This window comes from Sylvia atricapilla, chromosome 1 (genome assembly GCF_009819655.1).
Source record: "Sylvia atricapilla isolate bSylAtr1 chromosome 1, bSylAtr1.pri, whole genome shotgun sequence".
NCBI classification, from domain to species: Eukaryota; Metazoa; Chordata; class Aves; order Passeriformes; family Sylviidae; genus Sylvia; species Sylvia atricapilla.
In genome coordinates, this window is record NC_089140.1 from 45,877,293 (window position 1) to 45,889,841 (window position 12,549).

General features: G+C 43.1%; 1 protein-coding gene across 2 annotated transcripts in view; it reads left to right on the top strand.

Annotated features, from left to right (window-relative positions):
- LIMD1 (LIM domain containing 1) overlaps positions 1 to 12,549 on the top strand; it is a 32,567-nt gene that overhangs the window by 13,309 nt on the left and 6,709 nt on the right. For both annotated transcript variants that reach the window (XM_066321510.1, XM_066321519.1), the window contains exons 3-6: positions 8,402 to 8,469; positions 9,738 to 9,800; positions 11,140 to 11,270; positions 12,366 to 12,417. In XM_066321510.1, the coding sequence (XP_066177607.1) occupies positions 8,402 to 8,469; positions 9,738 to 9,800; positions 11,140 to 11,270; positions 12,366 to 12,417 (314 nt within the window). The remainder of the gene's footprint in view (positions 1 to 8,401; positions 8,470 to 9,737; positions 9,801 to 11,139; positions 11,271 to 12,365; positions 12,418 to 12,549) is intronic.

A 12,549-nucleotide genomic window follows, 5' to 3' on the forward strand; every position in this document is an offset into this window, starting at 1 on the left:
GCTGTGGTGAAAAAGGGCACACACTCTGTAATTAACTCAGAGAGAGCACATGCTCCTCTGCAGGCTTTCTGTCAGCTGTGTCACTGCAGTAAATATGATGAGACCATTTTTGTCTGCCAGAAAAATAAATATTTTTTTTGGTGTTGTCTTTCTAGCTGCAAAGCACATCTTGAGCAGCCTATGTGGAAACTCTGGTTTCTAGTTGAAAAGTAAGTAGTGCTTTTAAGGTCAAGTGGAGTTCATCTTGGACACCATCCAGTACAAACTTGACTTTGAGAAGTCAAGGTTGCTCCTGATTTCACTCCTAAAATTTCTTCTCTGGTGGAACACTGACTATCCTCCACTCCAATAAATAAAATATACAAAATTACCTATTAAGGTAAAGCATATTGTCCTCCAGATATTTATAACCACTGTCCTGCTGTTTTCATTTTAGGAAAGATTTCTAATTTTGCTCCTAGCTGGATTTGTGTCCAAATGTGCATTGGTTTCCCTGACACAGAAAATCAGGAGGGTCTAAGAAGCAAGGGGTTATGTGGGGGGAGGGATGACACCTCATAGTGCCAAATTTCCTTCACCCTTTGCTTCCCAGTACACATATGTTCAGAGATAAATGGTAGAGCAGTTTGTTGAACAGGGCTATGCACACACTGCAGGGTTCAGTTGACAGGAAAAAAATGTACTGTCTTATCTGAGCCAATGGCATGTAATGCAGAAAATTTGGCTTAGAGGTCAAAACAACAGATCTAGAATTATTACTTTGGCATAAATGTCTCATTTATCTTCTTGTTTGTTACAGGGCAGAGTCACAAACAAGGCAGCCTTTTGCAGAGAGGGAGAGGAAAAAAAACTTCAGGCTCTTTCTGAAGGATTAGTAATGAATGATATTTGCTTTACAGGAGGGCCACGAAAGTAGGTTAAAAAAAAAAAAAAGGCCTCCAAATGCATTGAGCTATTTCCTGAAATCTCAAGGTTTCCGCCTTGAGGTTTGGGGGTGTTTTTTTTGCAGCGTGTTGGACAAACTGTTGTAGCTATCAAATGGTTGGTGACACATTAACTATTTAAATTAAATTACTACTTTATACCTCCTCAAAACACTAAAGAAAGATACGTGTGTCTCCAGATGTTGATATTTAGGTAGTAAGGAGACCTTATAAATTATATACTTTTAACTAGACAGTATCATTCTAACCTGTTCTGTTAGTTTTAGTGTTTTCTCTTGGATTCAGCCAGGATTATATCCAAATGCTTTAGGTTGCCTGGAAAACAGAACTTTTTGCTCTACCAGAAGTGTAGCTTAGAGCATAAGCGTCTTGCACTTGAGCCACTTCGTCCTCAAGAGGAAATCTGGGAACTGAAAAAGTGCAAGGGAAATGTTGGAGATGGCTGGGAAGGAAATCAGTAGGTGAGGAAGGAAGTCAGGAAGAAAGAACTGATTGCAAGGTGATTTAAAGGAGTGTTTGATGTTGAACTACAACACGAGGGCCAAAGTGAGGACCAGATTTTGACTGCTTACTGCAAAGAGCTGGAAACCTTGTATGTTTGCTAGATTAAAGAACTCAACCTTTGACATGTCAACATCACTGCATTACTTTATTTTTCTTTTCTATTTTTGCAAGCTCAGATTAATGTTGATGTCAGTGTAGGGATTAACAGGCTGCTGTTCCAGTGATAGATTTTGAAATCACACAAGCTGGCTGCCTCTTGCCACCCTCCAGGTATACATATTTCATATATAATATTTCACAACATAGTGGTGTTTAGAGGTATCAAGGGTCATTTACTAAACTAGGTAGTTAAGCTATCAAAGCAGTGTTTTCTGCAAGCATGACTCTCTGCTTGGGCTAATTGGTCTTGCTGCAGGGGTTATAAAGCATGAGCCATGCAGCTCTTGGTGTCTTTGGGCTAATTTTGTTGAATAAATATGACCTGTATTGGTATGCAGCTCCTAGAAAAAGAAGGCCATGTTTTTTATTGGCACCATTAAATTACTTTACAAGCAGAAAGTCACCTTTTTCTGCCCATGTGACTTAATCTCAGACAGCAGGAAAGCCAAGCTTGCCAAGTGAATTTCCCCATGGCCACATGTATGTGTGTGTATGGTTATCTTCAGATGCAGAAACTGCCATCTCTTCTGATAGAGGCAGAACTTAGTGCCTATAATTGGATAAAAACCCACCACACCAATCAACTCGCTTGAAAAATGTGCAGATCTTCAGAGTGGAGTGTGCAAAGCATTGCCAGTAATCTGTCCTCAGCATCCCTTCAGTAAAATTACCATGCCAGAGCCTGCCTAGTAAACAAAACAATTTTCAAGCAAAAATCATGTCAGAAAAGATTCAACTGTGCTTGGATTTACAGTTTAGGGGACAAGCAATTCATCAGTACATTTTTCTGCATCAGTCTAAAATGCTGTTATGTTCTTGCTGGCTTTTTGTCTTCAGTCTCAGCTCACTGGTGAAAAATCCTGTTGTTTGACACAAGAAGTGCGTGCTACAGATGAGAAAAGCTAGGGCAGCCTTTACAGTTAGGTGACAGTACTTGTTCTTCTCCTGGCCAGATTTCAGGGTAGTAGTGCTATGAGCCCTGAGCTATGAAGGGGCTTTGGCATGGATCAGGTGTCCTCAGTAGATATCCTTGATGGAAAGGTGCAGATGTTTAGCTCTGCAAGGGGGTGGATGCAGTCAGGGATTTATCAGTGTAATAGTGGTTTCAGTCAATTGTATTTTAGTGCTGGCTTAAAGTCTGAAATCATTAGGTCAACGTGAGGAGAAAAAAAGGTTGAAATCTTTAGTGGAGAATAGATTTCCAGTCTTTCTAGTCTTTCCATTTTATAATATCATCTTCAAGTACTGTTCTCTGCTAAGAACAGGCATAGGATTAATTTGTGCTGTAAAGATTTTAGTGGGTTTCTTACAATGTTTTAATGATACCTGTGAGTAGTTTTCTGAGTAGTGTCTCAGTAAGCACTGAGGCCCTTTCCATAACCAGAGAAATTTAAAAATTACTCTGTCTTATCTTTCCACGTAGTTACATTCACTGAGGTCACAGAGATTGACTCCCCCTCCTTCCTCCTCTGAGGCTATGTGTGTTCCAATGAGTCACTGGGTGACGGTGGGAGGCCAGCTCTTGACAGACACCTGGTTTTGATGCATTTTGGAGAACAGGGCATCAGTCTCTGGAGTGATGCAGAGTGGCTGAGCAATGAGATGAAAACCAGTTCCTGAGCAGGGACTGTCTGGATCAAAAGCACTGCTTTATCCTAGGATGACTGTATTTTACCTCTGAATTTTGACACTTCTAGTGGTTTTCCCTAAAAAGAAGAACTCTTGAGTATCTTCTTGCAGTGGTTTGCCTGATGTCAAAGGAGAGGTGTTGCTCAGTTGTGTGGTGTGCTGTGGTTTTGCAGTGTTTCTGTCTGGGGATCCATTTCTGCCCTCACCTTTGGCTGTGTTGGTCCATTAGAGGCAGCTGACCTTTCTTGCTGACCTCTCTTACATGCTTCAGAGCATGTTTTTGGCTTTCAGGCATCAGATCATTTCTGAGAGTTTTGTGGGGTTTTTTGGTTGGGTTTGTTTGGGGTTTTTTCCTAGTGCCTCAAATTTATGGTGAGAGCACAGAGGGTATGTTTTGCAATCTTACCATACAGCCAGTGTAGTTGAGAGAGACTGAACATCTTAAGTGGTAATGGAGTTACTGTGTCATAGCACAATTTCTTCTCAGAGATATCCTATCCTCCTGCCCATGGCTTGAGCAAGACTTTGGTCAGTCTTGGGATATCTGCCATTTACCTGATTCAGAGAATGTACAGGCATTTGAGTGACCCTTTCATGCAGGCTCAGTTCTAGAACAGATCCAAAATATTGATGCTTCAGTGTCAGCTCAGTGCTGCACCCAGCTTTAACAGTGGTCAAGAGAAATGGGACAGATGGCAGAAATTAGGCAGAGCTGTCTGATGCCTGATCTGGTCTGCTGCACGTGGTAGGACACCATACTGCCTGTCAGCAGAGTGTCCACAGAGGGCTCCCAAAACACACGTGCTGCTGAATTCAATGTGCCATCAGTAATCACGTATCCAAATTTATTTTACAGCTGTGGTACTTGAAAACGCACTGATTTTTGTAATGGCAGAGGCCCCGGGCTGTCAGTGTGGAAGGGACCCAGGAGAAGCTGCCAGTCAGCAGTGATTTTTGCCCATCTGCTGTGCAGATACCACAGGGAGTTCCATGATGCTTAGATAATTGATAAGAGTAGCCCACACTCTGGCTTTCCAGCAATGCAGCAATCCTGGGTTGTGCATCCGCATGGAGCCCTGGGATCCAGACATGGCCCTGTTTCATTTTATGCGTTGATGAGCTATCTCTTGTCTGTGAACATGGGTTTGTGACCACACTGTTTTTAATAAATAATGGAAAAGCAACTTCAAAAGAGAAAGTTAAGTCCAAATCCCTAGCAAACAAATTATGTATCTCCCAGGATTCTCCTTGCCAGGAACTTTGCAAGTCTGTGGTTAAACTCTCTCTGCGTGGTCTTCCAAAGGAGAGAGCCATCATATGAGAAAACAGTGGACAAAAGCACTGGCATCCTGGGAGTGCAGCCTATTATCAGCTGCTAAGCAAAGTGTGTTTATTTTAGCATGAAAGCACTAGTGACTAAGCTTGAAATATTTTGAAATTGGTGCTGAAATGACCTCAAGGTCATCCTGAAGGTCCCACAGCTAAACAGATTAGACAGATGTGTGAGGGATGAGCAGTACATAAAAGCTCAGGGCTCAAACTTCCTGTCAAAGAGGTGAACAAGATACCTTGTAAAAACAAGTGAAGACAGTGAGGTTGAAATTCCAAAGAATTTTAATTGTCTGAAACTTTTCAGGTGTGAGATTAGCTAAATTCAGTGAAAATGAAATACAGTCAGGAGCCAGGAGCATACGACATGTAGTAGAAAAATTGATCCTGAAAGCAGCAAGCCACGCATTAAATATTCCTGGGTTTGTCAAAGGATATTTCATCATGATACATACTGAAAGTAGGTAGTAATCAATATATGATTCCTTATATGCCATTTAACTTCTCAATCCTTCCTTTTGGTGAAAATAAAACAGCATCTCCATGCTCAAGTGAAACCTGTGCCAGCCTCTGCAAGCAGAGTCAGAAGCATTACTTTTGAGAGGGACTGGTTTAGTTTAAGGCACTATCCCATGGCAGGGAGCTCGGTGCAGAAACAGAGGTCACTGCCACCCTGCTCTGCACTGTGGGGCAGTCCTAGTGCTGTTTCTTTTACTGGTGTGGCTGCAGCAAGAACGTGCATTTCTCAGGTCCACTAGGACAGTCCCCAGTGCAGCCTGGGAAGTGAATTTTTCCTGTATCTTGCCTTCCCAATTGTATGATGAGAAAGTGCTTCCTCAGAGACACTAGGAGAAGTCCGTCCCAGAAGTGCACAGGAAGAAGTGGAGAGCAACAGGGAAGAAATGGGCTGTGATTGTGTGAACCACTCCCACAGTGGCTGCAGGAGCACCTGGTTACTCATTGTTTTTGCTAATTTCCTTTTACATTTCTGCCAGGAGCCTAAAGAGAGTCATGGAGAGCTAAAAATAGTTAAAATGCTTACCTCTTCCCTAACTAGAGTAATTAAATCATCCCTGTCCTGCCTCAAAGTGCTGTTGGTGTCAGCAACTCTTCTTCAGGCACTCACATAATGCCAATGGCCAAATTATAAATCCTTTATAAAAGGTTTATCCCTCTGCTGAATGAGCTTACAGCAGAAGACCAGACATAGCATGCTGGCTGTGGCACCTTCACTGAAGGTCTGTTGCCATCAATCTTAAACCTGCTAATGTCACCATGTTAAAAATACACTGGGTGCAGAATGGCTGGTAAGTGCTTTTTTTGTCACCATGGAAGAATGACATTGTGGCAGTGATCCAAACCTCATCCTTTCTGTCGGAATGTCTGCTGCTCATGCACCAGGCCTTCATCCAAAGAAGTGTTTCCTGTTGCATGGCCCCGTGTGTATGTTTTTCCTCACCACTGCCAGCTTGTCTTTAAGGAGACACATTGCATGCAGGTGGAAAGTCACTTGGGCACTTGCCTGTTACAGTGAACTGGAGCCCTCACTTCCATGTAATTTAAAACCAAAGTTAATTGTTCTTGTTTGCTTTTCATTTTTGGGAGTGCCAAATCCTGGTGTTACATTTCAATCAGTGGGATATTTTCAAGAGTGGTTCTTGCTGCATTAGGCTTGTTGCTAACTTGCTTAGGACCACCCTTGACAAAAGTGATGCAAATCTCAGGTATTCCCAAGCCTCTCTTGTCCCTCTTCAGAAACTGTGACTCTAGAGCTGCGGGTGAGCATGCCAGGCTTACCTGTGGAGAGGCAGGCATACAGGTGGGGTTATCACACAAATACACACCCTGGGTTGTAAACCACAAAGATTAAATGTCCCAGATTAGATACTTTCTGTTTTGAACTCTGGGTCTGTGTCGGTTTCAGCAACCTTGGCAACATCAAGGTGGATGAGAGAAAGAAAAGTGGAATGCTCTCAATATTGTCGGGTTTTTTTCCATGTCCTATCCAGTGTCTGCATTGGGGCAAGGATGGGCTGGCGCCCTGGGTCATCTCTGACCTTCAGGTTGTTCCTAGCAGGGATTAGAAGAGAATGGGGGACAGTAACAGTGCCATGTGCTTTTGACTCCTGCAGTGGTCCAGTAAACATGGAGCTGAACAGTGCTCACAGTTTAACCACAAAGGGTGAAATATCCTTTGACAAACTGGAGCTTGTTCCTTGAAAAAACACACTGCCGTGTCCTCCACCTGCCTGCTGCCTGAGACCTGGACAAGGCACTAAGGTGCCTCAATTCACTGGCAAAACTTTGAGCTTCTCTGGAGCAATCTCTATTTTGCAGGGTGCTCCACTGGGACAGTTCCCAGTGCAGCCTGGGGAAGTGAGCTTTTCCTTCATCTTGCCTTTCCAATTGTATGATAAGGAAGTGGATTCCTCACCTCGAAGAGACACTGAGAACAGTCCATCCCAAAAGTGGGCAGGGAGAAGCTGAGAGCAAGCAGCAGAGGAAGACATGGACAGCAGGGGTTGTTTCCCAGCCTGAGGGTGCCCTCTGGCGTATGCAGGAGACTGTAACACTTGTTTCTCGAAGTGGGTTTACTTGGCTTCCTCCTTTCCCGAAAGCCTTGCAGCCAGCGTGGTTCTTCGCTGAAGGCTGCCGAGTAGGTGCATACCATAAGGCGACCCCCAGACCACTCTTGTGTGTTGTTCATGTTTATACACCCAGCGCATGACAATGATGTTTTTAATGATACTGGCCACAGGAGCATGTCAAGCAGGAGGCTTCTGGGCCCAGTGTCTCAGACCCAGTTTCTGTCCAGCAGTGCCTGGCAGATGTCCAGAACCAGCCTGCAGCAGGTCCTGCTCCAGCTGTGCCCAGGCAGTGCTCCACCCCCTGCTCTGGGCACTGTCTCCTGGCACGCACCTGGGGCTCCAGTGCAGACCCATTCCAGTCCCAGGCTGGCATTTCAAACCCTGGGTTCAATAGGGAAAGCAGGCTGCAAAGAGGTAGGATCAGCTTTTTACAGACGAACAAAACCTAGGTCTTTTTTTTTAGAGGAAGGCAGGGCGTTTAGGAGTGGTGGCAGTGTGAGCAAACATTGCCATGATTACATGGAACTGAAAACAGACGGTGAATGAGAGGCACAAACACAAAAGCTGCAGTAAATACAAATCTTCTCCACATGTAGAGTCCTTTCTTGGAAAAACTTTGTCACCTTGTATTGATTACAACATTCGGATTTTATAAAAAATATTTTTAAAATAGTTTCAAAGCATTTTGTTGGCAGCTGCAGTAACAAATGTGCTGGTAGTTAGCAGAGAAGCCTGTTGAGTGCTCTGGTGTTGCACTCTGCTGGGGCAGAGCGATTGCAGTGCCTTGTCTGACAGCTGCTGCTCATAGCAAAACAGCAAGGTTGTGACATTTTGAGGAATTAAGTTTAATGTGGGTCACTCTCTGTATGCCCTTTCTTCTTTTCTCCTTGCTCCTGTCTTGGGGTGTTTTCCAGCATGAGTGAGGGTATCCTCCCTCACTCTTCCCAGAGTTTCTACACGTGGTGATCTGCCAGGAGGTAGTCCAGGCTTGCAAAGCTACTACCTCCTACCCAAAGGTGGGACTTCTGTCCAGATCCACCAACATTCCTCAGCAACCACCCGTGGAAGAGGGTTTGTCAGGCTTGAGTCTGGGAAGACCCGTGCTAGGGTTAAGTGTTCTTTTCCAGCTATGTGACATCTGTCCTTGGATGTCTTCATTGTTGTTTGCTTCTCAGCAGCCATGTTTTGATCACATTTTCTCCTTGCTCTCTGCTGATCTTTTTCTTACCTCTGTGATTTTTTCCTTAGGTCGAAAGCTGAGAGGAAAAGCCTTTTATTTTGTCAATGGAAAGGTGTTCTGTGAAGAAGACTTCCTGGTAAGCACCCAGTTGACTCTTGTAATGAGACGTCTCAGTGTCGCCAGCAGACTCACAGCCTTTCTGCCTGTCAGCTTTGCCTGTGTGTTTCACACACTTCTGGTCCAACATCCTGCCTGGCCCTTCTGCTCCAACATATTCCCAGGGCCAGCCCCAGTGATGGTGGCTGCCCACATGTGGAGGTCCTGCTTTTGTGGCACAGACCCCTAGCCAAAGGCATAACCTGTTGTGATGGCTCCTTCAAAGCATTGTGTCCGTCGCCATACTGAGGAGGCAGGAGTGAGATGAATGGGGTAAATTTCTTTTTTCCCCTAATGGGTATCTTAATGGATATCTTTCTGTTGCCCTCAATGGATTTTGTTGGAGTGTACCTAAGCATGAAGCAACTTCTCAGTCCTCTCCCTGGCTGGTGCAGATAAAAATCCGTACACTCTTCTTCCCCTGAGTCCTGGTAGATTGAGCCTTCCTTGAAACTTGAAAAAGTTGTATTTGCTTACTTATTGGTGAATCCTAGTGGATTTCTGTCAGAAAGAGGTAAGTTCATCTTCTTTGTTCTCCTTGATATATTCTACATAAGACAAAAATAAAAGGATTAAATGCACCTAAAATATTTCATTTTGCAAGTTTGCATTTCCTTCAATCAGGTAGATGATATGCTGTGCCCAAGTTACGTGTCATGGACATGACAGACGGTTACTTACCAATAGACCTCAGCAAAAACAGCAAAAAAGTTGCTCTAGGCCAGATTTGATTGCTATCCTAACAGGGAACTGTAAAAATATCACTGACCTCAGAGAAGCTTCAACAGAATTATAACCATGTAACCAAAGAAAACTTTGGCTTTCCAGGCCTATATATACAGATGTTGTGACGTAAATATGCAATAAACACAAGTAGGTTCTTGTCTTGTAGATTCATGTGATTAAATAAGCATGTAAATGAGTCTTATTAGTAACTGCCTTATTTGCATGTGTGTTTATGGTATTTATTTTTATACTTAATTGAAGTTGAGTTTTGGACTTAGTCACAGGAACTTGTACTCTTTCTGAAACTGGGCAGTCAGAAGTTTAAATAGCGTATCAGAGAGAATATCATCTGTCCACACCTTTATGTAACAAAAAAAGCATTGGAAAGTTTAGCTTTTCTATGTAAGGAGCATGGAAAAAGGAGCAATAACAAATACGCAAATAACACTCCACAGTACACTGTTCTTTATGCATGAGTGGCCTTGTGAAATTTTAAGTGTGAATTCTTTTTTGTCCTTGCAGTATTCTGGTTTCCAGCAGTCGGCTGACAGGTGTTTCATTTGTGGTCATTTGATAATGGACATGGTAAGTGATAATTGCTTTAGGAGAAAAAACTCCCACAGCTTTTTAGAAGAAAGCATCAAAACCAAAATATTTTCATATCCAATGCTACTAGTTATCATCTAGTAATTTGCCTAGTGTGAGACTGGTATCAGAAGGAAAATCCACTGAGCCTTTTGTTGATTTTTTCAGGGAAGTGAAGCTGGCACCCTACTGTATGTGGTCCAGAGACACTGCTCTGCCCATTTTCAGTGGGCGTTGAAAAGCAGAGCAGGGTCTTTCATCCCTTTTTGGACTTCTCTGGACAGTATATTTGTAATCCTGTTGATGCTTCCTGCTCAGCAGTGCTGTGGCTCTGCAGTGCTCCCTTGCTGTGAGGCATCAGTGCAGCTCTCTCAGCCTCTCTTTCCTGCAGTCAAGCTGTGGCTTCCCATGTGTCTTCTGGATTAAGTCACTTCCTTGTCATTTTTTGTGGATACTGCTACTCTGGGGAGCAGATTTGACCCAAAGGATGTGATCCAGACCTCAGTTCAGATCTGTGAAGCAAAATTAGGCTACAGCAGGTGCCATCCATTTCAGGTGTGCATGGGGTGGGGGACACTCAGGGGGTTAGCATTCAGTTAGAGGATGTTCAGAGGGAGACAGGTACAGCAGGTGGTGTAAGACTACAGCTGAGGCATAGAAATTAGGAATTTCTGGTTCACAGCATGCCTCTCAACCTTTTCTAATGCTTATCATTAATTATCTTTGTTTGCCTGCTTACACTGGAAAGCATTACAACTGGAAGCTATTTCCTGCTCAGACGTCTGATCCTTCGACTGACCTTGGTATTCCAGGTAGTGAATGGCAGCTGTTGAGTTCAACACAGTTTCCATAGTCTCTGCTAATTAGAAAGTCAGGCGAGCAAGTACAAAGGCCTTCAATATCTAAGGAATTAGGAAAACCTAGTAATAATACTGGTTTCAACTTCTCATGAAGATTTTAAAAGTGTATTTCCTTTGTTCAGCTGGTACATCTTGCCTTGTGATCTTGCTAAGTATTCTCTACTTCTTGACTTCAGAAATTATTTTCTTTCCTTTAAATTCTGTCACTTCTATCCTTTGTCATGCTAAATACCTTAACTCAGTCTCTAAATTGTTTTCTTACCCATGCTAATAATTAATATCTCTAGAGCCAGATGCTATACATTGATTCCAGCTGCCTTTTCCATCCTTGTTAACTGATTTTTCAGATGAGATGGAGGAGAAAAGACACAGGCTCGCTGATGAATATGCAGCATTATCTGGTGTAAAGCTGTGTGTTTACTATTTTCACCTCTATTGGCTCTTCATGTGCATTTTTCCATTCTCTTGCTCTGTTGCAGATCCTGCAGGCTCTAGGGAAATCATATCATCCGGGCTGCTTCCGATGCGTCATCTGCAACGAGTGTCTGGATGGTGTGCCATTCACTGTAGACTCTGAAAACAAAATCTACTGTGTCAGAGATTACCACAAGTAAGGGCAAAATAAACAGCAGAGATGTTCCAAGCAGCAAACCTCTAATTTAGCTTTTCAGCTACTTAGGAGTGCAGATTAGTAAAATAGGGACAGAGTTAGAAGTCTGAGGATGGGGCTAGACCCTGGAAATTCCTCCTCTCTCCTCTTATCCAGCCATTGGCTCCTGTGTAACTCTGATGAAGTCAAATAACCTCTGGGCATCAGCTGCCCCTTCTACAAAGCAGAGATTGAGAAATAATGCTCTTGAAGTGTTCAGTGATGTACGAAATTAGTGTGCTTTAAGGTAAACCTGTGAATGCCTGTGGAAATCAATGCGATTTACTTTTTGAGTAGTCGAAGGGCTGAATTTGACTTTTAAAGAATCGCCACTGAACCTGCAAAGCAAAACTTTCACCCCGTTCTAAATTAAACAACTGATGAATCCACTTTATAAATCGCTTATTTAGACAGTAAAATAAAATGGCTGGTAGTTATGGTACTAGAGCTGCACACATTTTGTGTGTCCTTCTGGCTTGCTTTGGTCCTTGCTCCGTTTTCTGAGCAGGGAGAGTATTAATTGTTGCTCAGGCAGCCCTTGGAACTCTTCTATGTTGTGCCAAGACTAGAGTTGTTACAATCCTGTTGCCAAGGTTAGTGGCCTTGTATGCCATCGTTATTCTGAAATAATTCATATTTCCTTGCAATTTAATTTAATTGTTTATTGTGTTATAAGGCCTTAAGAAGCTGTGCAGTCATGTGGTATTTTCTCAGAAGTTTTCTGCCCAGGGGCTGCCACTTCTTTTAATGTATTTTTCTGGGGACAGTCCTGCTCAGTTCCTCCTCATTTTCTTTTCCAAATGTCTCGGTAGCGGCCAAGAATTTTAAATGGAATTTTGTATTTTTTCTGGCACTAAGTGTAAAATATAAAATCTCTTTTTGCCTGCAATGTGTGCCAAGCATTACTTAAAATAAATGCTCAAATGAATTTATGATCTCAGGATGTAAAGCTTTCCTGTGGGTAAGGGATTTACAGCTGCAGCTTTTCATGTTATCACTGAGAATATATAGGCCCCTCTTTCATAACTTGCCTTCAATTTCTCATTGCTCTTCCAGAGTTTTAGCTCCAAAGTGCGCAGCGTGTGGACTTCCCATTCTGCCCTCTGAGGTGAGAACCTTCTATTCCATATCCCCTTGGGGCAGGAGTGTCAGGCCTTGCTCTCTTTCACACTTTACCGTGTGTCAAAACGGATGTGCTTGTGGATGGGGAGAGACGGTTGCTTCCTCTGGAGTGCAACCG